At 41.9% G+C, this 27,074-nt stretch overlaps 1 protein-coding gene across 10 annotated transcripts in view; it reads left to right on the forward strand.

The window, feature by feature from the left end:
* The window catches only part of ABLIM1 (actin binding LIM protein 1), a 283,821-nt gene that overhangs the window by 89,238 nt on the left and 167,509 nt on the right, over positions 1 to 27,074 (forward strand). Inside the window, exon 1 of one of the 10 annotated variants that reach the window (XM_077877527.1) lies at positions 22,645 to 22,833. The exons of the other annotated variants lie outside the window; for them this stretch is intronic. Coding sequence (XP_077733653.1) covers position 22,833 — 1 coding nt within the window. The 5' untranslated portion in view covers positions 22,645 to 22,832. Of the gene's footprint in view, positions 1 to 22,644; positions 22,834 to 27,074 lie in introns of those variants that run through there. 10 annotated transcript variants of the gene reach the window in all.

Here is a 27,074-nt window from a genome sequence, read left to right on the forward strand (position 1 = left end):
AACAAAATGTGTCTCATTCAAGGAGCTGAAAGATAACCTCTGTGACTTTGGCATAGTGAGTGAGGATGAAGGTTTCAAGAGATGAAGACAGAGATGCTTATTAGTGCATGCCAGAGTAAGAGCTTGGGGTTGGATTGTGCAATGACCAAATATTGAAGGATTGTTGTACAAGTTAATGTGGTTAAGTTTTTTTTAATTAAAAATGATTAAAAGTAAATTGGGTGCATTAAAATTAAAAGTAAATTTCTCTATTAGCATAGAGAAATGAAAAAAATAGAGAAATGGAAGAGAGTGGATTCCAGAAATAGTTTTAAACACGCATGATCATTTGCTTTACAATGAAGATGCCACTATAATTCAATAAATGGTGCTGGAGCCATTGGGTATTCATGTAGGGGGAAAATGAAGCTTGATCCCTATCTCACACCATTTATAAAAATTAATTTGAGAAGGAACATAAAAACTAAAACAATCAAGCTTCTGGGATGAAACGTAGGAGGATATCTTTGTAAGATTTTTTTTTTTTTTTTTTTTTTAAAGAACCAAAAGCAAGCACTAGCCATGAAAGGAACAAGTTGCTGAATTGAGTTTTGTTAAAATTAAGAACTATTCATCAGAAGAAATTCATTAAGAAAATGAATAGGCCAGCCACTATCTGGTAGAAAGTAGTTGCTTAAGTTTCTCTGAAAAAGTACTCATATCCAGTGTATATAAAGAATCTCTACAAAAGCAGATAATCCATACTTGCAAAGACATATACTTCACAAAAGAAGAGATTTCAAATGACCAGTAAGCAAATGGAAAAAGTCCCACCATCAGGAGTCCTCAACATGTAAGTTAAAGCCCCAGTGAGATACAATTATACATCTATGAGAACGGCTAACATGTAAGGGACTGGTAGCACCAAGTCTTGGTGAGGATATGGAACAACTGGAATTCTGCAATGCAGTGGGAGTCTGAACTGAGCTAATCAATTTGGAAAAGTGTTTGCCAGTACCTTCAAAAGCTAACTGATGACTCCTCTAGGTGTATGCTCAAGAGAAATGAGCATATATGTCCATAAATGGACACATACAGTAATGTTCATAGCAGTTTTATTCATAATAGCCCCACACTGGAAAAGCTCAAGTGTCCTAAAACAGAAGAATGTATAAATTAGTTGTGGTTGTGGTATACTGCTTAAAGGGAATACTACCCAAGATGGGAAAAGCTATTGATACACACAACATGGATGAATTGAACAGGCATTATGCTGAGCCAAAGAAGCCACACATGGAATAGTACATACTGTGTGAATTATCTCGAGGTTCAAATGCAAGCAAAACTTATCTCCTCTGGTAAACCAGGGTAGTGGTTACCTGGAGGAAGGGGGGTACAGTATTGACTGGGTGGAAAGGAACTCACTGAGGTGTTAAGAATGTTCAAATCTTGATCTAGGAGGTAGTTCCATGGTTGTACAGATGTAAAAAAAATTCACTGAGCCATGTACTTGAGATGTGCAAACTTTACCATAAGATGTATTTCAATAAAAAAATGTAACATTAGAACTTACACTACAAAGGATGAGTAATGTGGAGGAAAATTCTGATAAAAAAAAAGTTGTAAATTGCACAGGTAATGTGATTCGAACTACATAAAAAATTTCATGGGAGAAAACCACAAGAAAATATACTGAGGGATTAATGGTGGTTTCTGGATGGTAGGATCATGTTACTTCCATTTCTTTATAATTTTCATTGTTTCTCAAATTTCTCTAATGAAGAATATCAGGAATGGAAAATCAGAGAATCAAAGGGAGGAAACTATAGCTAAGAAAATATTTGAGGGAATTTGACCCTCAATTGTGAATCAAGTTTGCAATTTCAGAGGTGAATTAGCAGTTCAGAGACAGGAGAATTCACAGGGTAGTGGAATCACAGAGGGCTTCCCAGGGGAGTGAACCCAAGGAGGGATTGCGTGGAGGAAGTGGTGTGGTTGAAGTCAGGGATGGTGGGTAGTCAGTTTACTTAGTGTGATGTTTCCTTCAGCCTGGTCTGACTTTGTTTCTCTCCACCTCATGGATCCTGTGGACCTTCACGTATATAATCACTTTTTCTATGACTCTAACATGAATATCTTTTAAACCATTCGTAATTCATATTCTTAAAAAGCGCTTTTTCTATCCTTTAACATCCTTAGGCATTACCATTTGCTCTGTTCTCTATTTTGAGGCTGCCTTACCCCCACCCCCCTGCTCTGCTTCTCCATATGCCAGTGTGAGTTTAAAAATTGTGCCAAGCAATTCTCTCCTTCTGAAAAAAAAAATAAATAAAAGGACCACAGAAACACACACACACGCGCACACACACACACACACACGCACACACACAGAGCTCCAAATGATCCATCTGTCCTGTTGAAGACATCCACCACCCACTTCATCCTGGTGCAGGCTATTTTTGTTTGCTTTGTCTTGAGAGTCCTATATTGGAAGACTTTATAGAGTACTTTGGTTTCCACCAGAAAATGAAAAGCAAACCACTTTGTTTTTCTATTTTATACCTATTGCAGGGCTATGCACAAAGAGATATTCAATAAATGCTGATTGAGTTGCCTTTATACAGATCATGGTCTATGCTACATTCGGATTTTCCTGGGCACAGTTTTACTGATGGGTGCACATTTATAATTATGAAGTGGATTATGGAAAGGGTAATATTCTTTAGAATCCAATATTTTTCTGAATCTGTTCTCTGCAAACCTATATCCTTTTAGGTGAATTTAATTATTATGTTTTCAAATTATCTGTGATGAATTGGAGGACGAATTGAAGCCTTCTGGAGTGTTTTTTTTTTTTTTACTGCTTCTCTCCTTTTCTTGGCAAGATAAGTAATAGCATTATGCTGTGTTACTGGAAATTTTAATCAATAAAATGCATGTGTCTTTAATTAGAATGTTAGGAAGTACTGCTGAGTTGGATCATTTTGTTAATGCAATGAACTGAGAGGCTCAAGCATTTATGCACAAAGGGTCAACTTGAGTAAATTGAGCCTACATGGGCAATTCTATTTTTCCCAGATAACCTACAAGGAGATTCATTTTAAGGTGCAATATTCATAAATATGTGTGATGCATCTCCCCTGAAGCAGATACAGAAATGGAGAAGGCCACCTTTGCTTTCAAGAAGTTCATGGTCCAGTGATTTTTTTCCTCTTTCATCTATTCCTAGCTTTCACTTTGATGGACACTCCCAAAAGTACAGCTCCAACTTTGACTTTTCCACTGAGACTCAGAGGAACATTCCCATTTGTCTGTTAGACCTCACTTTGTAGATATTATGATGACATCTTAAATTCATTATTATATCTGAAATGAGTTCATTATCAACAAAACTCCATCTCTTTCTTGTGTCTCTTGTCTCAATGGCTGTACTTTTTTCCCTAGTCACTCTGGCTCTGTTCTTTGGAGTTCTAACCAAACCCCTCATATCACAGATTTATTTCCCCCTAAGTAAATATCCACATCTTTGGATTCTGGCCATTCGGGTCCATTGGAGTCAACTGCTATGAACAGTCCATCCTCAGTGTTGGTCAGGTGTATGAATCCATGCAAGAAAGGGATGACTCCATGGGGTACTCTGTATTCATGGGAAACTGTCACAACTATCTTGTGTTCCTTATCTATTAATACCATTGTCTTACTCCACTTGTCCCATGGTTGGTCAAGTTTATCCATCTCTCTTCCCATCTCAACCTGGGCTGTGTGCTCTTCCTTGTCTTCCTTCTCCCACATGTTGATGCATAATTGACTCCTTTCCCATTTCCACTTCCCTTTTTGATTCAGTACTTCCAGAGACAGACAGTTCTTCCTCCCCCAAGCACTGCCCCTTCTACTTTGGCACAGTCTGAAGTCTTCTAACCAATACTGCCCAACCGGACAGCCTCCCAAATCATGGCCTCCTCAGTCAATGACATGGTATCAACAGCAGTAAGCTTTGGGACTCCAAAAGTAGGTATTGCATTTGTTGTCAGTTCCAACATTCATGCAGTGGGTGTTTAGCAGGGGGTAATAACACCCAGATTAGGACTTAGATCATAATGGATTGGAGAGAAGCTATGATTTTTGCATCAGAGGAAATATTAGAGGTAAAACTTAACAGGGAAATGTGGATAAATTTCAAAAACATGCTGAACAAAAGAAGCTAGAGGCAAAGGGGGTACAACCTGGATAATCTTCATGAAGTTCTAAAATGTGCAAAAATGGGGATAGAAATCAGAAAGGTGGTTGTTTCCAGCGTGGAGGGGGCATAACTGGGAAGGAGCACAAGGAACTTTTTGAGGTGAGTGAAGTAGTCTATATCTTGATAGAGATGTGGGTTATGTGGGTGAATGCATTTGTCAAATTCATTAACTTAGACACCTAAGATCTATGCTCTTCATGTATGAAAGTTAGACCTTAATTTTATGAAAGAAATAAAAAGTTTAGGGAAAAATTACTGAGTAGTGTGTGTAATCATATCCAACTAGTGATTAAAATAAAAAATTATATAATGTGGATATAAACAGAATAATATAATGGAGAAAGAATATGTACCTATATTTGTGGCATGGAAGAAAATGTGATAATGTGATGAACCCTGCTCTGAAAGCACTGCTAGAGTTTGACACTTGATTGTTTGGGAATACATGGACCTTTATGCAGTGCATCATAGCAGAGATGCCAAAGTTAAAATCCGATTACAAAGAGGTATGAATCTTTTATGAGAGAACTCCCAGTGCTTCTCAAAATCTTGCATCCCACCACCTCCCGCCAATACCTGAAATAAAAATCACAGCTGTTTAGTTTAATCTTGGTGGATGGGAAAGTTTACAACAGCGTTTGAAATAACTTATACACAGGTCTCAGAGTGCTAGCCCACAGACATGGTAGGCCTGTAAGCATGTTTTCTCTCTCTCTCTCTCTCTCTCTCTTTTTATTTCTTCTCTCTCTCTGTGTGTGTGTGTGTGTGTGTGTGTGTGTGTGTGGTGGGGGGTAGGGATCTAGACAGTTTTTTGCGTTTTTTTTTTTTTTTTGCAAGTGTTTGAAATTTGGGAGATTTCATGTAAAAATCTGAACATCTGGCAATACTTGGCCTGCATCCCAAAATAGCAATAATTGCCTGGATCTGAGTAGTGGCTCCTCCTTTAGGGAGAGACTGTATTTTACACACATCCTACTGCTCACAAGTATATCGGGACCAACTTATGGCCTCAATTGTTTTAATATCAACTTTTAGCCCTATGAGTCTGAATTTCCAGCCTTTGAATTAATGTGTATAGAGCCCCTCCTAGGGACTAGGAACTGCTAAGGGCTTTAGTAGATACATAGGGGAGATACAGTTATTATATCCATTTTACAGCCAAGGTGATAAGGCTTAAAAAAGTGAAAAACTCACCTGAGGTTGCCCAGCAGTAAGTAATACAGCCAGGGTCTGAATGATTTTTTGTGTGTATGCTTGCTCAAATATGAGAGACCATAGAGAAGAATGAGACCATATGTGTGCATGTATATGTGTGTGTGTGTGTGTGTGAGAGAGAGAGAGAGATAAGAATTTTCTTTTCTACATTGCAATAGATTATCTTTTAGCTGTTGCATACCCTATTTTGGCAAACAGTAGATATAATGATGCCTGGATGATGATTTTTCTTGAAAGCATCTTTCACCTCAGAGACTCCCAATTTTGTATCCAGTAAAATTGTCCCTTCCAGATCAAGGGTGCTGTGAAAGTCCCTCCCCAGATCAGCCCAGATCAGCTCAGACTCTGGAAAGACAAGGGCAAGTTCTCCTTTGTTAGAAAAATAGTTGTCAATCTGCAGCCACATCTGAAACACTGTGTTCTAAAACCTTTTACGGCCCGAAATTCCAAATAGTCAGAGGCATCTTTTATTCATATTAAGTTCTTGGATCTGCCTTTGGGGAATTTAGGTTCTCTTCCAACATCGAGTTCTGAGTGTGGGTTTAGTTTCAGGGGGTCTCAGTTTCTCAGTCTGAGATGCGGGGGCTTCTGTGCCACACCCTCATCTCTCAGGACTGCTGCCATGATTAACACATTTAGGGTTATAAAGTACTTGGACAAGAATGAGCATGGAGAAAGACAGTTAATACAGAATCAGGGTGAAGTGCACTTATGGACATAAGAAACTGAAGAAAGAATGGCAGTGAGCAGATTGTTTAGAGGCTCTTTCTTTCTTTTTTTTTTTTTAATTTTTTTAAATTTATTTATGACAGTCACAGAGAGAGAGAGAGAGGCAGAGACACAGGCAGAGGGAGAAGCAGGCTCCATGCACCGGGAGCCCGATGTGGGATTCGATCCCGGGTCTCCAGGATCGCGCCCTGGGCCAAAGGCAGGCGCCAAACCGCTGCGCCACCCAGGGATCCCTCTTTCTTTCTTTCTTTCTTTCTTTCTTTCTTTCTTTCTTTCTTTCTTTCTTTCTGCTTGCTCAAAGGTAGTGCCATTTTATTTCTCTAAATTTAGTTGTTTATATGTGGATGGATAGACTCTTTCTTCTAAGGCCTTCCCTGTCTCCTGGCTCCCTTCCAGTCATCAGGTGTGATCTGAATAACACGTTCTTCCAGAGCATCCTCTCTTTGGATTGGTTTCTGCCTTCCCCTAATCCACTTATTTTCTTAGTAAGTTTTTCCTTCGAGGTTCAGATCAAACTTCGTATTTTCCATAATCCCATCAGCACCAGGCTGACTCAGTGTTACCCTTGTTTCCCTTGCATGCCCTTTCATAATATCAGAGCATGGCATTGAGAGTGTGGTGAGGGAACACGCTTGACACACACCCCCTGTGGGGACTTCCTAAGGGAAACACATTTTTGCGTGTCATTGTTGGGAATGTAATAGAAATACATAAAAATTGTCTGTGTAAGAGAGGAAACACAAACCACTTGTCTTTTGGAAACACATTTTCTTTAAGACAGAAAGTTAAGGGACGCCTGGGTGGCTCAGTGGTTGAGGGTCTGCCTTTGGCTCAGGGCGTGATCCTGGAGTCCTGGGATCGAGTCCCACATCGGTCTCCCTGCATGGAGCCTGCTTATCCCTTTGCTTGTGTCTCTGCCTCTCTCTCTCTCTCTCTCTCTCATGAATAAATAAAATCTTAAAAAAAAAGACAGAAAGTTAAGAGGTACTACTCACCATATCCAACATCTCTATGTCAAACTGCCAACCATTTGTTGCTATAACTCTACACTGGTGTGGAATTTACCAACCTGCACCATAGTCAAGCATATACGTGCCTGCATCGCCTGCTAATTTATGTGCTCTCTGAGGGCCCCTGTCTTATTCACTATTAAGGAGGCTGACACCTGACCTGTCATATTGTAGGTGCTCAGTAAATATTTGCAGAAGGAAGATAGCTCCCTTAAACAAAGGATAGTGAAAGCCTGACACTGATTTTATTCAAGCATCCTGTTCTGTTCCTTATCTATCTGGCATATTTCTTGCGGCCATAAACTACAAGGAGTTCCCCTTTGAGGTCCAAGCTTAAGTCCAGAGGTGAATGATTGCAAGAAAAGACATTGGTGAGCAGGAGGCCCTGCTTGCAGCATAGTCAGGAAATAGATTATTTGGGGATGGTTGACGTTTTCTAATAAACTGACCATGAACATGAGGTTTGCCAGGGTATGTCAGAGCTATTCTACATTGAGATAGATGAATTATAAATACTTCAAACCGTGTCACTGGAAACACTTCCCTCTGCATTTTTCCTTTGGAATGGCTGGGGAGGGGAAGCTGGGGCAGGCCCTGCGCACCTGCTCCAGGGCAAGCACCTACGTCAGCAGACGTCCTGAGAAACGCTGACACCAGGGTTTCTGGGTCCATGGTCAGCTATTTATCCCATCAGCAAGGATGGCTTGTCTCCTAATGACCAACCACTGGGATGGCTTCTCGTGGCCACACCTGGCTTGGGCCTCTGGGGCACGTGCCTGTCACTTAATGCCTTCCAGTTCAGTGGCACTTAGATAAGCTCTGACTTGCGGGAAGAGCATCACATCCTGCATAGGGAGGAATAGGAGATCTCAGGCCAATCAGTATAAAAGGTCTTTATTGTCTTCTCCTTTTAAGCAATTAATAATGACCAAAGTGTGTTTTGTCTTTGATACCTGCTTTTTGCCCAAGTATTAGAGACTCATATTTCATACTGAGTTCTTACTGAAAACGGTCAAATATTCTTTGCAAGGCATTGAGTACCTAGTATGTATGGGAGACATGTCAGATACAGGGTGGCAAAGGCAAGACTCCCACTCTCTGGAAGCTTGGCAGCTAGCAGAGGAAATACAAGTCTACGGATAACCATATTACAGGGCAGGATATAAGAAACACTGTGGTAGAGCTGCTACTTTGGGACAAGACAGAAAGAAATTGATTCTCGCTGGAGTAATTCTGGACACCTTGATGGAAGAGGTAACAGTTGATCTGCATTTTTAAGCCCAGGTGGATTTTCAGAAGGATCTGATGGGAGAAGGCTGAGGAATTTTTAGGAAAAGAGAAAAAAGCATGGGAACAATTAAAGATTGGGGAGTATGGGATATGTTCAGGGTAGAGAGAAAGTTTAGAAACTGAATGAGACCAAAGCTGGTGGGTTGTGTTATGTGGCCAGAAACTTAGTACTGTGACCCTATGGGGCAGATTTATAGGGCAGCCTCATTTAACATCTGGGGCTTGAGCTCCAGGATGCCTGTGACCCTCCCAGAGCTGATCCCCGTCTGCAGCTTCTTCCTTGAAGGCATTCCAAACCTGGCTTTCACTGTCATTTGGAAATCTTGTCTATGGAGAGTATTGTCAGAGAGTAATCTGACACACTTGCTGTCTGTTAAACTAATTATGATTCAGTCCTCAGAGTGCCTTGGTGCTCTCAATCCTGAATGCTCAGCAGATTTGATGTAGTATCTGAATTATTAATGGAGATGATATGGAAAAGGGGCTTGGCTGCTTGTTCGGTTGAGCAGGTCTTGGGCGGGTGGCATTACAGGAAGAGAGGCCGCTGCTTACAGAAGGATGGACCAAGCAAGCCCTCCCAAGGAGCCCTACCCAGATGGAAGCCTGTGCCAGTATACTCAGAAAATCACAACGTGCTTTGGAGGAAAGGGTAAGACTCCTTAGACAGTGAGCTTTGCAGAAGCGATGCCCAGGGTGGACAATGCAGGCAAAGAGAAGGGCTAAACGGGAGACTTGCCTGTCGCAGGAAGAGATGTAGCTGCTGGAGAAGGTGAACCTCCAATGGGCCGAGGCGCATCTGAAAGTCCGATTGTGCCCCTTCTGCTGATCTTTCCCACTTGGAAAGCTGTTTCTCTGCTTTCTCCATTCTGCTCAGCAGCAGAGATCATCCTGATAACTGGGAGCTACTGCAGCCACTTGCCATGCACTTGCTGAGCTCTTTTGTTTACTCATTTCTGATTAAAACCAAAACCCAAATTGAAAAGCCAGTAACCCTATTATCACTGATAAAGCCACAGGCTGTGAATTCAGACCATTCCCTTAGAAAGCTAAATGCCATCAAGATATACATTTGAGGGTGTATAAAATGTTTTTCTCTTAAAATGTTTTTTTCTTAGCAAGAAGCAGATAGATCTCAGCAGATACTTTAAAGGGAGAGGTAGGCATTTGTCTAGGGGGAAAAAAAGACTTAATCATAACATAGAATAAAATTAAAGAAAAGTCAGAGTTCATTTCTGAGAAAAAAAATTGCTGTAGGAATTGACCTGCGACTGGCACATTACAAAGTAGTGAAGGCATCCATCCTCTGAATACTATGTAGCCTCAGAATGCCTGGCTCTGAGGTTGCGGCTCATCTCATCATTGAGCTCCTACAGCATGCAGAGTGCTAGGGCCTCTCAGGGCAAGGTGAAGCCAGTTGGTGAACTTGCCCACTGATGGTTTCTTTTCATAGTTTACCCTAGAAGAAGAGCTGTGCAGGTACAGTGGAACTGTTACTAGCAGATTAGGCATGTCCTACCTGATGAGATACACAGGCCACCCATATCTTTGGGTGAATGTTAAGCATTTGTAATTAGCATTAGCTTTGTAGACTTTGTCATACAACCCTATAAACTGTCCCCAAGCCCTCTACATGACTCAGTAAATGCTATGCTGTAATTTTATGTGCCATGGCAAAAGGCTGATGCTCATGTAGCGGTGGTGGTGGTGGTGGGGGGGGCGGATGGTGCATTGATGCTTCTTTAGAGATCTTCTCCAGACTGGGCTTTCCTGGCTATCAGGATAGATTGCTATCAGGCAGATGCCACTGAAAACATAGCATTCAGATTGGAGGCTTGGTAGAGGAGAGTGGGGTACGGGCATGGGAAATATGGGGGAGAGGATTATAAGGTATAAGCTTCCAGTTATAAAATAAGACACAGGATGCAAAATACAGCATAGGGAAATGGTTAACACTGCAACAACTTTGTGTGGTGACAAGTGTCAGTGAGACTTATAGTGATTACTTTGTAATGTATATAAATGTTGACCAACTGTGTCATACTCCTGAAACTAATATTATATGTCAACTGTACTTCAATAGAAAAATGTATAAGTCTTTCTTTAAAAAAAAAAAAAAGGATAGGAGGCTTGTCCTCTGCTGGGTGCTTACACTGAACTACGTGGAAGAGGTTAGGTTAAGAACTCTGGACATTCTGGCAAGAGGATCTTAGTTCATGAGTACCCATGATCAATGCTGGTTCCAACTCCCAAGCAATCTGTAACTGAGCTTTATCTCTCTCCACCACCTGAGAAAGGAGCCACCTCTCACATCTATGTGTAGCCGATAGCCTTTACAAGCAAACAAACCTCTGGTATTTTCATCAGCCTTGTTTATAGTCCACATGTTGCTTACTTTCCATCCTGATCTAAAATTCATAAAATAGGGGCACCTGGGTAGCTCAGTGGTTGAGCATCTGCCTTTGGCTCAAGGTGTGTTCCTGGGGTCGTGGGATGGAGTCCCATGTCACGCTCACAGCTGGGAGCCTGCTTCTCCCTCTGCCTATGTCTCTGCCTCTTTCTCTGTGTTGCTCATGAATAAATAAAAATATATATATAAAATAAAAATCATAAAACAGGTCAAATTTACATATAATCCTTTTATTGAAGAATTTAATTTTTCCTTTATATAAGCTATCGGAACACAATTGCTTCTTGAACTGAATATATAGATGTCTAATCTTGTCAGAAAATTCAGGGGTAGCCTGAATATCTGCTGATAACAACAGCTGAGTGTTCAGGTGGAGCCCATACTATAGAATTTGTTTTAGTGGGCAATGCTTAAGAAGTTTAGGTGTCAAAAAGGTACAACAGCTTTGCCATGGAATAGTTGGACTTTGGCTTGGTCAAGAAGATGCTGAATTTGAAAAAAAAACAAAAAACAAAAAACAATCATCTTATCTGTCCAAAGTCTATGTTTGCACATTGTTAATGTATACTAGAGCCTATGTTTAAAGTGGCTGCATCCGACCTCTCCATAAATACACACACGTACACACACATTTCACAAATGAGCCATGTGAACACACATAAACAGAGCTGCTCAGGTGCTCAGTTTGCAAAGAGCAGGGCTATTGGAAATTAACCAGAGGAAGAAGGAATTAAGGGTATAGGGCAGAGGTTCCCACTCTACTTATGTTTATTAGAAAAACACTTTAGAAGAACCTAGGTCTGAAATGGGCCTCAGGCATCTGTGTTTTAAACAGATTGGTCCAGTAACCACACTTTGGGAAACATTGGTAAAATATCTTACGTAGTATATCCCAAGGATCTTTGAAACAGACAAGCAAGAAATAGAACACTTACGGATTGTTTTACCTGCTTTGTAAACTGTTTTTAGAGGAAGACCTTGGAAGGATTTATTTTCTAGTGGCAATATTGGTCTAGGGCTTAACTCCCCAAATTTGAGAACAGAAATTTCACCATGTGACTGTGGTAGTAGACAGATCCCATATTTTCCACCCTCCCCAGCTCCATTCCAATCTGGAAGGCCTTAGGGACAGAGTCTACGCCTCCATTCCCACTGTGCTTTCCATTGGGCTAGAGTCATTCTAGCACATTTGGATTCTCTGATTCTTGAGCTCTGTTGCCAAATCTTGTGTTAAAGATTAGAAACTAGTTTCCATTCTCTGCTTCATCTGTTTAGCTTTTATGGAAGAACCTGATGACTGTGGTAGCAACAGTCATAGGAGTCAGGAGACCTATCCACCAGGGGCTTGCTGTGTTGTCATGGGCAAGTCACTTAGCATCTCTGAGACTTACCTTCCTCATCTTAAAGTTAAATGGCCAGAGCTGATCAGTGCTTCCTGAATGCAGGTCCTAGTCTGGGGAACTTTGAGGAGTATAGGTTCTTGAACCTCACCCCCACAAAGCATCTCATTCAAAGATCCGGGCTAGTATTCCACAGTTGAGTGCTTCAACAGAAGATTCTTAGGCGCAGCAATATTTGGGAAGCCCTGGGCTAGATTATCTCTGAAGGCCTTTCCAGCTCTATAATTTTATTCTGTTTAAAGTGTGTAAGGGTTTTAATGAAAGGAAAATGGTATCAGAACATAATAGCCCCATGACAGGGGAAGGCGGTATGGGTTTTTTCACTCTCACTTGTGACTGTTGTGTCATTTCAGATGGTCGTATACTGTGCTTGACCTTCCTGAGTGGATGTCAGAGGGCAAACACTCGTGGCTAGGTCACCCTTGGTAGGTCAGCACCTTAGTTGAATGCGGGTCCTCCTAGCTTCTAACTTTATGAAAACACACAGCTACCCACATGGTAATTAGACCTCCGTCATGTAATTCTGCAGTAGCAAAAAACCCATGAAACAACATTAAGACTATTATTAGCATTGGATTACTGGAATAAGGCAGAAAGATTTTCATGGTACTAGGAGGAAGGGTTTCTCTCCCCAAGATGGAAGAGATCCTTGACTGTGGCCTGGAGCTGGGTTTGTTGCTAGTTGAAGCTGAAGTCCTCTCTTGAGGTCTCCCTCCTGTGAGATCTGAAGTAATGAAGAGCTTGGAATTATTATCTGAGTTTCCTCTGCTCTGCATTTTTAGGTTACATACAATATATGTAGTAGTGCTACTCCTGCTGGGTGATATTAATATACTAGGACTATTGGCAGGTGAATTTTTTTAGATATTACAACTATGTCCTTTCTCTGGCTGTGGATATTAGTCTGTTTTTTAATATATGCATTCACATCTTAGACTGACATAGGCTTGAGTTCCTGGTAGCAACTGCTTTTATACCTGGTCATCTGAATATATGGAGCCCTAAGCCCTTGAGGGTAATCACTTAAATACATCTTCCCTAATCTTCTTTGCCTGGCAGTGAGGAAAAAAAAAAAAAAAGCAACAACAAGGAGCCAGGAGAGTTGAAGGGGAAGGACAGCCTCTTGGGCTCCTGGTGTCCTTTTCTCATTTGTTTGCAATCCATACCAAGATGCCCTCCTTCCTCGGTTTAAAGTGTCTGGGGAAACTGTGCAGCTCTGAGAAAAGTGGAGTCCCCTCCTCTGAGAGAGCCAGCACCACGGGCTCGTACAGAAGGAGGCTGGTTGTGGAGGATGTGAGCATCACTGGGATCCCCCAGCCTGCTCACCGGCGGGCCACCATGACTCACTTGGTGTATCTGCACCCCGAGGCTTACTGCACGCTGGAGCACTTGCTTAGCCACTTGGAACCTCCTGGTAAGTGAAGGAGCCCACTCTGCACACGGCTTTGTGTTTTGTGATCGGCCTATGAAGTGCTATCTGGAGTCGTTCTTCCATAATGTATTCCTCAAAAGAAACACTATCCCTTATATATAATTAACGGGGAGAGGATGGGACGCAAGGAAAATGTAACCTAAGTAGAGCCACGGAGCTAAGTTCTGAGATATTTTCATCCATGATTTTATAATCTCAGTAACCAGCGTGTCTCTTTCCAAACTAGGAAGTGTGATGGAAAGGAAGATCTCTAGCCATGCATGCTGTTCTTTCATATGTTAAAGCGTGGATTGAAAAGATATATATTCAAGGCAGCATATTGACAATAGTCAAGAATGACCTCTGTAAAGGCGAGATCTAAACTGTGTTACCGCCTAGAGTGTGCTCGTCCTGTGCGATATTAAAAAAAGAAAAAGAGCAAAGGTTTGGAATATTTGGAGAGGTTGTTGAGGCTTCTTTTCAGGCAAGCTCGTTAGAACGTGGCCACCTGTGCACCTGCCGGGGAAAGAGAGGGAGCAAGTGCAGCCTGTGGGCAAGAATAACCACAGGTGGGGAGTTTGCACACGTTGAATTTATAATTAATGAAGATGGTACCTAGCTGCTCGCTCCTTATCCAAGTCAGGCTAGAATAAGTACAGGAGGCAAAGGCTGTTAGATGTGGTCCCTGCAAACATAGGAACATGAGCCAAAGGAGCCAGAAAGTCAAATAGATAGCCTGCTAATTCCTGGACAGCTAGGAGGAGGGCAGGGTTGGATTAAAGTGAGGTGAGGTAAGTGGGTTAACCTGTATTGGGGTGTTTCATTTTGCTTTTTTGCAAATATTATTATTATTATTATTATTATTTTTTGCAATTATTTTTAACAGCCTTTTGAGATATAATTCACACACCATACAGCTTACCCATCTTTTGTGCCTGGCTTCTTTCACTCAGCTTGATTTCAAGGTTCATCCATGTAGTGTCATATATCAATACTTCATTCCTTGTTATGGCTAAATAGTGTTGCATTGTATGGTTACACCACATTTTGTTTATCCACTCATCAGTTGACGGACATTGGGGTGGTTTTCATCTTTTTGGCTATTACGAATAATGCTGCTATGAACATTCACATACAAGTTTTTGTGTGGACATCACTTTTCGTTTCTATTAGGTATAATGATAGGAGAAAGATTTGTGGGTGAGAGATTTGCAGGTCACATGGGAACTATGTTTAACCTTCTGAGAAACTTCTGGACTGTTTTCCAAAGCAGCTGCACCACTTTACATTCTCACGGGCAGTGTATGAAGCCTACAATTTCTCCACATCCTTGTTAGCACTTGTTATTATCTCACTTGTGACTCTACCCATCCTAGTGGGGATGAAGTGGTATTTCACTGTGGCTATCCTGAGCTTGGACGGGGATAGGGAGGAGTGGCTAGCAGGTCAGTGCGAAGGCAGGGCAGCGTGGGGACCTCACAGGTGCTGCTGTGACAGCTCCTTGGTTCTCATTCCCCAGCAGTCTTCACTTCATCCTTTTTGGGGGAGCCTGGAGTAGGGATGGAGAAACCATGACGTCTGCTCCTAGTTGCCTTATAAGCCACCCTAGCAAAACTGTATTCAGAACCAGCTGACCATGCCTCTCAGATATCACATTCCGTGCTGGCAGAAACCTAAATCCCTTTATTGAGGAAAAAAAAAAGTTTATTCCACAATTAGGGATAAAAACTAAACATGCAGATTTCTGCTGGAGCTAACATTTTATTGTGAATGTATTTGGTGCTTCTGCTGAATGCCCCCACTGAAAGAGATGCAAATCAGATGTTTTTGGACTGAGCTATTGATGCTCCTGAAAGAGATAAGGTCTGCTGGTAGGAGAAGGTAGGAAGTAAAGGGGTGACCAGTAAACCATGGTTAAATGAGAGTGTGCTGGACAATAGCTTCTCAGTAGGTTCAATAACAAGAGAACAAACAGTATCAAAGAGAGCCTTGGCTAGAGGAAAGAGTAACCAATATTGGGATGTCTGTATCTCAGTGAAGGCAGATAAGGAAATCTGAGGGATTAGTTTAGTGTGTGACTTCGGAGTTGGACATTCCAGAATTTCAGTCCTGGCTCTTCTACTTACTAAATGTATTTTGGGGGGTAGTTAGTGTCTCTAAGTCGCTGTTTGTCCATCCATAAGGTATTGCTGTGAACAGATCTTACCCCCTAGGGTAAATGTGTCCCTGGGCAGAATTTTTTTTTTGTGGAGCCCCTGTGTATATGAGCAGTTTGAGTCACCTGAAATCAATGTGTCAACAGCCTGATCTTGTTCCATCATGGAAAAGAAATACCATGCCAGTTTGAGGGAGTGATCGCTCACCAAAATCCCCTCCTGGAATCGAGTCAGCTCCAGGGCCCTGAGATAATCCCCATTGACAGGAGTCCTAGAGCTCTTCAGGGCATCTGGTCAACCCCCTGCACAGCATGGGAGACACATAGAGGATCATCATAAGAGAGAGCTCCAAAGAGCAGGCTGCAGTGCCCCACCTAGACATCACTGCTGGCCCTACCTGGTCCCAGGCACCAGAAGCGGATGTACTTTCGAGGAAGGTATGGTTTAGGGCTAGGGGCTCAGCCAAAGGGCAGTATCAATTATGAGGGTTAAATGAGAACATGTACGGTACAGTGGTACATGCAAGCATCCACTAAATTTTAGCTACAATAGTAATACAATAAAATTGTTTATTATTTAAAAATTACGATTTCTATTGTTTATCTTCCACTGCTGTGAAGCAAGAAGAGCTCAGGGTTTGTGCTGCTGGGGCCCAGAACAATAGAGGAAGTGGGATTCCTGTTTAGGGCAAGTGCTTGGAGGAAGTGCACCCTTCTGCAGCCACACGTGTTCCTGTGCTAGTGAAGCCAAGCACTCAGGAGCAGCTCCTGGCAGGATGCTCCTGGATATTTGGCAAAGGCCTCCTGCAGCTGCCAGAAAGACCTCAGGATGCTACAGCTACCTATTGTCTGGAGCCTCAGCTCCTACTTAGAGTTGTGCAGGGCTCCACACTCTTCAGAGTGTCCCTACATATGCCTTTCCTTTGTCGTGCTCAAGACAGCCCTGGGAAGTTGGTAGGGGAGGAAAAATGTTCTCCATTTAAGAACAGGAAAGGAATTGGCAAAAAGCTGGGACATATGAACAAAGCAAACATATAAGCAAATATACAAAATAGCTTCTGCATGTAGCTGTTGCTCTGTCTCTGATCCAGAACACAGCACCGTTCTAGAAGAACTGCTGTCACTCGTTGAGGGCCTGCTATGTCTCAAACATTGCATCCACTGCTTTATAATTTTTCCTCACTAAATATTCATCATAATTCAACAAAGATAGTACTACTTTTAGCCTCATTTTATAAATAAACTGAGGCACATGCTGTTACAAGAAACCTGCCCAAAGTCACAGAGGTAGTGAGTGGAAGAGCTAGATTTGGACTTGATGCCAGCTTGGCTCACTACCCACATTTAGGGTCTTACTCATGTTGTATGGCCTCAGCCCTACAAGCATAGGGACAGATTGTCCACAAGATTGCCTGAGCGTTGGCACCCTTAGAATTTTTAAGTAGTAGGACTAATTGAGTCCTCTAGCAGCACGAATTTGAATACTCTCATAAAATTGTTTTTCCCAAGAAAATTAGCAAACATTTCTTTTCCCTAGTTCACAAACACAAGCTATCTGTATGGGGTTTTCTCTCTGCTTTACTGTAGGAGCTTCGATAAGTTTTTGAACCCATGTTTCTTTCTGTCTCTCTGAGCTGTTGTAACTGGTGAAAATGAAAGAACATATTTAGGGCAAGTATCTTCTTGACAAACAAACAAGGAGAGACTGGCACTGTTAATCAAACGCCCTAAGGATATCTGGAAAGAGTTCAGTGATTATGTTGTCAGCTGAGTCCAAATCCCAAAGCAGAATGTTCTGGACTAGAGACCAGGGACCAAAGTAGACTTGGCAGTCCCCTCCCTGGAAAAATAATTCATATCCTTGAACATAGGAAGGTGTTTTTGCTTTGGTTAAGGCACCTGCTGTGTCCTCCTTATTATTCTTAGTGCCACCCTAGGGACTGTCTTCACTTGGGGTGGTCTCCTCAAGACTCAAATACTCAGATTTACCACATGATTGAGGGGACCTCCCGAGGTTTGTGCATTGTTGTTCCTTAAAGCAATATCAACCTGTGTGCAAACTGACCATAAGATACAACACTACGATTCTGTAACTTCTCTTTTTGTGTCCCCTTCTCACTCTACTCACTGTCACTAATCCCAGCCCCACAGATCAGACTTGTATAACAAAGGGCCAGGGAAAGGGCTTCGATACTGAGGGACTTTGTTGTCTAATTCGAAGAGATATTCCTCAGGACTCTGTGGAGCTTTTCTATCACATCTTCCTGGTGGTATTGCAATGCTCTGTTAGGAAAAATGTTTTTGTTTTGTATTTTTAATTTTATTTTTAAAGATTTTATTGATTTATTCATGAGAGACACACAGAGAGAGGCAGAGACATAGGCAGGGGGAGAAGCAGGCTCCCTGCGGGGAACCTGATGCAGGACTGGATCCCAGGACCCCATGTGCCAAAGGCAGATGCTCAACCCCTGAGCCACCCAGGCGCCCCGGGGAAAATGTTTTTAATACTTGTAAACCTCAGACTGAATTGTAAAGACCCTCCCTGAAATTCGAGAGAAGTGTTTGACCTGGCCATGAAAAAAAATATGTATCCCAAGAGAGGCTGCAAGAAGGAACGTCTGGTTCCTCCCTTCAGCCCTGCTGACCTGACCGGTGGCTTAGACCATGGCTGTTGGGAACACAAAGTGGTAACAGGAATCTGGTGCTCGTGGAGGGCTGGCCCCTGCTCCTCCAACATGCTGGGCCACGTCCAGTTGGTCAATGGGATGTGGCTCCCTGACAACAGCAGTCTTTCTTTGACTTTTATTCCACTGGGGATGGAAATGATGGGTGGCACAGCTTCTTCCTAAGTCTTGGGAAAGCACCGAAGGAGACAGGTTAGAGATTTTGTCCATGTGGTAAAGCTTTAGATCGTTTGCATTTTTTTTTTCATTCACAGTTAGCAATGACCCCTGTTGCCTTCCCAAGTCTTCCTCTTTCATTAGGTTAATACAGTTCCCAGAATCACAGTTTCAAGCTCTTCAGGGTCAGGCCCTGCCTTTCTATCATATCCTACCGTTAACCCCCAAACGCCCACAGCAGATTCCTTTTGTCACAGATGTTGGAAGGCCCCTTGCCGCTTGGGTCTCTCCCTGCACGTGCTCTCCTGCTGCCTGGCACAGGCTTCCTGCTTCCTCTGACTCTTAGGATTGAGTTTAAGCTTTTCCTCCTCTAGGCAGGCTTACCTTCCTTCTCGCTCCAGCCTCTTCTGTGCTTCCACAGCAGCCTATGCACATTTCTGTTAGGGTTGCCTATTTATAAGCCTCTCTTCTAGGGCACCGTGAGTTCCTCTCTTTAGGGTGTGGAGAAAGCCACATTCATATTTTTATTTTATTACAGTACCTGGCACTGGAAAGCCTGTTATGTGTGCAAGTAAATGAATGAATGAATGTTTGCAGAAATCAAATCACTGCATTAGAACACAAGGGGCATGAAATTGTCTCCCTGCCTGCCAATAGCTGAGGCTGGAGGAGGCTACGTGGTACAGTGGCTGTGAGTGCCAGGCTGTGGGGTCAGACCACCCTGCCAAGTTCAAAGTCTAGCACCACTCCTTTTTTTTTTTTTTTTTTTTTTAAGATTTTATTTATTTATTCAGGAGAGACACACAGAGAAGAGGCAGAGACATAGGCAGAGGGAGAAGCAGTCTCCATGCAGGGAGCCCAATGTGAGTCTCGATCCCAAGACGCCCTGAGCCAAAGGCAGACGCTCAATTACTGAGCCATGCAGGCATCCCAGCATCACTCCTCATTAGCTGTGTGACCTGGACATGTTACTTAGTATCTCTGAGCCTTGGTTTTATGACATGTCGAGTGTAGATGATATTCAGTAATATTATGAGGACTGAGACAAAATATAGATATAGAAGAAGAAAATATACCAGCATTAAGTGTAGGTTAGAGTGGATTCTTAGCATTGCCCCCTTTCCTGTTTCTGTCCATCTCAAAAGTGAGAGAAGCCCAATAAATGATTAGGTAATAAATACCATTAGTTTTCAAAGGAAGGAAAGCTAATTTGGGTCTGGAGTGGTCCTGGGGCCAGAGAGAGTAGGATTTGAGTTGGAAAACAGAAAAGATATCCCCAAAATACAAACAGAAGGAAACTATCTCAGTAATATGAAAGTAGGAAAAAAAAAAAAAGACATTTGTCACTTGGTTTACTTGCCTGACTCTACTTGGTCAAGCCTTGTTATTTTGTTTCTTTGTTATTTATTTATTTATTTGGGTCCAGGAATGTGGACAGGTAACTATTTTTCACAGGAAATGTTCCCATCTAATTTACTTCCTTGAGTAATTAAGTATGCTGAAATGCTCCACTAGTTTTAATTATATATACTTAAAAACTCATCGTGTTTAGGCCACTTGGGTGGTACAGTGGCCTAACATCCGACTCTTGGTTTCGGCTCAGGTTGTGATCTCAGGGTCATGAGATTGAGCCCTGTGCTGGTCTGCATGCTTCCTACAGAGACTGCTTGAGATTCTTTCTCCTTTCTGCACCTCTTGCCTGTGTGTTCTTTCTCTCTCTCTCTCTCTCTCTCTTTCTCAAATCTTTTTAAAAAACTAATCTTATTTAAAGTTAGAGGGTAAAGCAATCTGTTTAAATTTATTGTCTGGCATTGTTTTTATCCTGGCTTTAAAAAAAAAAAAAAAGTGGTGTGTGTGTGTGTTTATCCTAGCTTTAAAAAGACTTTTAAAAAAGGTTCTTACTAAGAGTGGCCTGCCTTCACAGAAACCTCTGATTTAGCATCATTTGATCCTAATGATTGTGGGGTATGGCCCAGAACTCAGAATCATAGACTCCTGTTAACTTAGTGAATCAGACACGAGTCTGGAATGACCCTGGGATGCAAGACAAGGACTGCCTATGGGAAGGTAGCATAGTATACACACTATTCCTTAGGATGTAGGGGTACCTACATTTTAGGATGTAGGGGTACCCAGGAGAACTAGGGATCCTTTCTAGCCTTCAGAGGGCACCACACCCAGAATGCACTAAGGGAGTCCTTTGCAGAATCAGAATTCATGAGACCTTCAAATTTCAATATGCTAGAACTCTGGATGGACTATGGTATGCCTTAGAATTCTAGATGTTTCTTAAGGGTAAAAATAAAACTTTGATATCAACACCCTCCTAAGGGAGTGGGAGATTGAGGCTCAGAGAAGTAAAATGACTTTCACAGGGCCTGTCATATAATAGAGCGGTGGGACTCGATGAAAAATTAGGCTTCTTTCTCCCCCGTTCACACTGCAGAAGAGAAGACCAAGGTATTCTCAGAATTGCTTTTCATTTAGCTTGGGACTCAGCTCAGGTGAAACTTTGCTGGGCACCCTCTCCGGGCTCCTCCTCTTTGGGGGCCCTTCCTATACCACACAAATGCTCGTTCATGGATGGATATATGTGTCTACACATCTCTCCCTACTGGGTTCTAAGGTTCTTATGGGCAGGAATGTGGTGGTGGTCTTGTTTCTCTAGTGTATAATACAGTGCTTGATAAATGAAGGTACTTCGTACATTTTTAAAACTTCAGACATGGGCAGCCCGGGTGGCTCAGTGGTTTAGCACCGCCTTCAACCCAGGGCGTGATCCTGGAGACCTGGAATCAAGTCCCTCGTCAGGCTCCCTGCACGGAGCCTGCTTCTCCCTCTCCCTGTGTCTCTGCCTCTCTCTGTGTGTCTGCGTCTCTCATGAATAAATAAAATCTTTAAAAAATAAAAATAAAAAAATAAAACTTAAGACATAACTTACACACCATAAAAACCTACCATTTTAAACATGTACAGTTCTGTGGCTTGTTTAGTATATTCATGGGTTGTATAATGATCATTCCTTCTAATCCAGGGCATTTTGATCACCCCTAAAACAACCCATTATCCATTGGCAGTCATACCCTGTTACCAGCATGCCCCAGCCCCTGGCAGCTCCCCATCTACTTTCTGTCTCTATGAACTTGGCTCTTCTGGAATTTTCTAGCATTGGAATCACACAACATGTGGCCTTTTATGTCTGGCTTCTTTCTTTTAGCATAATATCTCACAGTTCATCAGTGTTGTAGCACAGGTCAGTACATCATTCCTTTTTATGGCCAAATGATATTTCATGGTATGGATATACCACATTTTGGTTGTGTATTTATTGGATGATGGACATTTGTGTTGTTTCTGATTTGGGGACATTATGAAACTGCTGTGAACACAGGAGTACAAGTTTTTTGCATGACATATGTCTCAGTTGTCTTGGGTACGTACCTAGGAGTGGGATTGCTGGGTCATATGGTCCCTCTATGTTTAACTTTTTGAGGAACTGCCAAACCATTTTCCCCAGTGACTACACTATTTGGCATTAAAATTACACTTAATACAATTCTAAATTAAGTCAAAGCTCTTACCCCAAAATAACCAGTTTTCACTAAAATAAAAAATCCCGTATGGACATTCATGTCTGTTTATATCCTGTATCTTGACCCTTAGATCCTTACCACTTAAAGGTCTATAAACACATTCTGTACAGGAAGGTAGGAGCTTTACTCTGAGACATGAATTGGCTGGTGTCTTTATTATGGTGCGGGTGTCCCCAACTTTTGTTTCGTTGCTGTGTAGAGATCTTTCCTCATCCAAGTTCTGTGGCCAGAGATAGCAACTGAAATGAATCAGAGGACGTCAGAGATGGTCTGACTCACAATGCCCAGAAAAATCCAGCTCACAAAGGTCTACATGTGGCCTAGTGGAGAGGGAGAATTCTCATGACAGAAAAATGGTCCCCATGGGAAAAAGATAAGCTTGGGAAGAAAAGCCAAATACTTATCCTCCTCTCTTTCTGTCCATCACCCCTCAGGTCATTTTGGAAGCTCATTTTTGACCTCAGCAGAATATTCCAGGGTGTTCAGCATTTGCTCCTCTTGTGGGACAATTTCCAGTTCTGTTTCATATCACCCTTTTCCCTGAAGTGCCATCATGTGATTCAAGTACGTAGCTGGATATGTTCATCTGTTATCTTTTCCTCGGGCAGGACTTGTCCTTGAAGAGGACAGTCAAGCTCTGGGATCACTTGGGAGCCAGCACTGCTGCCTAATCATTAAGGTCATCAATAGGTCCAGGATTATCCTTGATGAAAGTACTATGCGATGTTACTTTGATTAGTAATCTAAACAAACAACGTAGATCATTGTTCAGTTGTCTTTATTTTAAGAGTTTAAGGAGGATACAAGCAGCTGGTTCTAATACATTTTTGGTTAACATCTCTGTGTAGGTACCAGGAGTGGTTTAGTCCATTTCTGGTGAGAAGGTGTGAGCCCAACAGAGCAAGCATTCCTTCCCTCAAACTTTAATAGCATTTTCTCGGCATTTCTGATTCCAACCCCTCACTACCTCTTTTTAGTGTAATTTAGGTACTGGATGCTATTTATTTGCTGTGCTCGAACGCAAGCTCACCGAGGGCTTCATCTAGGCATCTTTGACTTCTTTACCACCTTCAGCTCCTTAGAGGTGAACGTTATGCATATTGTAGGTGCCCAGTAAATGTTTGTTAGCATAATTAATGAGTCAACTGTAATTTATTTCTTTTCATGATTCCCTGATTTTTGCTCTCTTTGCTTTCAGTTGAGTGATGCTATGGCTTCCTGCTATTCTTGTGGTTTAGTGCTTTTTTCCTGTGAGTAACCATAATAGCCAGTGAAGCATACTGGTAAATGCTCAGCACTCTTAGCATATTTTATCCAGGAAGGGAAAAACTATGTTCTGTAATCCAGATCCAAAACCAAGAACAATTTAAGTTCTAAATATTCCTCTTCCTGTCCTCCCTCTAATCTTCTAAAACCCTAACAAATCCAATACATATGCAGAGTGTCTTCTGTCTTGTTAGGGACTGGTGAGAAGGGAGGAAGGGAACAAAACTACCTTCTATACCTTGTCAGAAATTCAGCCAACACGATACATCGCATCTAGTAGTACTAGCACAGTCTTTAGTTGGATTGTAGAAATGTTTGTTTAAAATTCTTTTTTCTTTTTTTAAAGGTTTATTTATTTATTCATGAGAGACACAGAGAGAGACAGAGAGAGAGAGAGGCAGAGACACAGGCAGAGGGAGAAGCAGGCTCTTCGCAGGAGCCCGATGTGGGACTCGATCCCAGATCCCGGGATCACGACCTGAGCTGAAGGCAGCCGTCCAACCACTGAGCCAACCACACGTCCCTGTTTAAAATTCTTTAAAGAGATCTCATGGATAGATGTAAATATGGTAGGCTTCATTATAAAATAACTCATTTCCGTAGAAATTGGTAAAGGTTATAAATCACATCCTTCCCCCTAAAACATACCTGCAGGCTATTGGACATTTGGGGTCATATTTGTTTATGAGGCAGTTGTTAGTTCTCACCGCGTTACCAGAGTTAATCCAAGTAGGCTCATTTGCATATTGTAAAGGAAGAAGCACATTAGCAAAGTGTTGTGTGCATACAAATTCCATTATGTTTGTACAATAAAATGATCCAATGAATCATTGATTCTGTTGAGAAAAAAAGAATATATTGTCTGAGGAGCATATTTGGTTACTTCAGGGTATTGCTTTATTTAGAACCTGTCTCTGACTTAGTAAAGAGCTGACTGAAAGTCATCAGAGGATCAAAACAAATTTTTCTTTCTTTTTTATCATAAAAATATGAATAACTTAAATTCTCTTTCGTGTTGAACTCCCCCAAAAGCAAACCGGAGACAAAGATTTAACACAAGTTACTTATTTAGAAGATGATCCCAGGGAACACTGGTAGGAGAGTGAAGCTAATAAAAGGTGAATTATCAAATGAGTTACCAGTAGCCAAAACTGAACTACTTGGGAACTCGGGGAGAATAGTGTAGAATATGCCTCAGAGATATCCCAGCTGGGACATTTATACCTACCACCTCCCCATCTGTCATTGGTTAAAAGCTGCTTCCAGGTGCATTAACTCACCCATCAAGATGTTTCTAGTAACCAGTTTTGAATTGTAGAAGTGAATGCCAAGGAGATATGAGCAAACAAAAGAGGGGAGAATGTATAGTCTAAGAACAATAAAGAAGTTCACAGGAATCCAGGAAATGCTGAACAGCCAGGCCTCAGGAAGTATAAAATTCCAGTCCCTTCCAGGACCATTGGTTCAGTTTTGTGGAATGTCCTATACTCCTCACTCCTAGTTGGCTTCCTTTGACACTCTACCCCTCAGAATTTTAGTAGCTATATGGCTCTGTGAGGTGGGTCGCTGACCTTTTAATGCAAGTACCCACTACTGACTGGGGCTTTTCTACGTATCTCTTAGTTCAGATTCCCGAGTGAAAAGCAGTTGGCCCAGCTCACCTTTTCCAAGGCAGAAGATAAATTATAAGTGTTTGGCTAGCTGATGTATGAGTTTCCCAATACCTCCTCCCACCCCCATCCAGTGTCTACTATTGATCCAGTCAGCCATGGTGAGAAGCCATATGGCTCAGTGCCTATGCAAAAGAGGGGGGAGAATGGGAATGGAGGGGGATGAATGGGGCAGGGTCCCCCCAAGGCATATCGTTACACCTGGGCAAGACTATATTGATAAATGAAAGTCTTGTCATGAGGAATTTCATGGCATTTTCATAAATGTATAAAGTAAATAACTAGAGAGATAAAACCCTATGTGGCTGTCCTTTGAACTAATGTATCGTCTTTCTGGAGGAAAGATGCTATGGAAATCCTAGATATAAATTAACTAGCAACAAATTTCAGTTCTTGAACTAAGAATCTGGAAAAAAATCAGTAAAGAGGCAAAGATATGTCATCTACATTTTCTTAAAGAATGCCAGGTATATATTCGCTTTACCAAGTCCAAGAAATGAGAGCTGACGTATAAAAACCGTGATGAGGTCCTGCATCATCTCTAAGCAAAGATGAAGCAACTGGATGATATGCTTTCAGACTCTTCTAAGAGATGCCAACAATGAGAATCGTGGCCAGTCTAATGCAGGTCTCTCCCTTCCTGCTGTGAAAACCAGGACAGTTGGCTTCTGGGACTTGCCTCCTACCCACTTGCTGATTTTTTGTCCATCATGATATTGTCTTCATGTTTTTCTTTGCCTTCTTTGCTCAGGACATTCCTATTTTCTTCTAGAACCATAACCCAGTAATCGGGGTATCAGGTTCATATTTAATCGAATTCACTGCTCACTACCAGCCCTTTCACCACAACTGCACTCCTGAGTTTAGGCGGACTCATCTCATAACTGGCTAGATGTTGTTGTGAAGCTGTTTCCCCAAGAAGGGCGTGTGGTGGTGTATTTCCTGAGCCCCCTTGTGTTTATTCTCGTTTGCCCATTGCCTTTAGGTCTGAACATTTTGACTGTGTGTAAGGTTCTTGGGTTGCACACTTCCCTTCCTCAAGGCTTTCAGGTTTTGCCCCATGGTCTTCTATACATCAGTGTTGCTGTTGAGAAGTCTGAGGTGAGCCTGAATTTTTGCTTTTCATGGATTATAGGTTTTTTTCTGCCTGAATAAATGGAGAATGATACCCTTTGAAGTTCAGAAGCTCGGACCAGAACTTGGACTTAGCAATCTGTATAAATTTTGCCAAAATATTATATCTATACTCTTTGAATTTGCAAGTTCAAACCTATTTTCTTTTTAAAGATTTTATTTATTTACTTAGAGAGAGAGAGCATAAGCAGAAGGAGGGGCAGAGGGAGAGGAAGAAGCAGACTTTCCACTGAGCAGGGAACCCAACATAGAACTCGAACCCAAGACCCCAGGGTCATGATCCTGACCATGATCCTGGCTATTTGGCAGCCAAAGGTAGATGCTTAACTCACTGAGCCACATAGGTAGGTGCCCCTCAAACCTATTTTCATTTCCAGGAAGCCTTTATGGGTTAATCTTTGAATATAGCTTCTGCTTTTTACATTCTCCACATCTAGGACATAAGGTTTTTTTTTAAAGGCTTCTTTTATTTTGAACATCTATTGACTTCCTTTCATTGTTTTAGGTGCTTTGTTCTGCATTCATTGAGATCATTTCAAGCTCGTCCCTATGCCAGGAAGTGGATATTGTATCAGTGTCTATTCTGTTCTTTGGTGTTTCATGTATTGCTATTGATACTATCTTGGTCCTAAGTTTTCACTCCTTGTTTCTATAATCTTTTCCTTTATCTCATTTTGTCATGTCTTCATCTCGCTCTTAAGCTCTTTTTTAAATTTCATGCACCAATTCAACATT

Source organism: Canis aureus, chromosome 29 (assembly GCF_053574225.1).
Source record: "Canis aureus isolate CA01 chromosome 29, VMU_Caureus_v.1.0, whole genome shotgun sequence".
Lineage (NCBI taxonomy): Eukaryota > Metazoa > Chordata > Mammalia > Carnivora > Canidae > Canis > Canis aureus.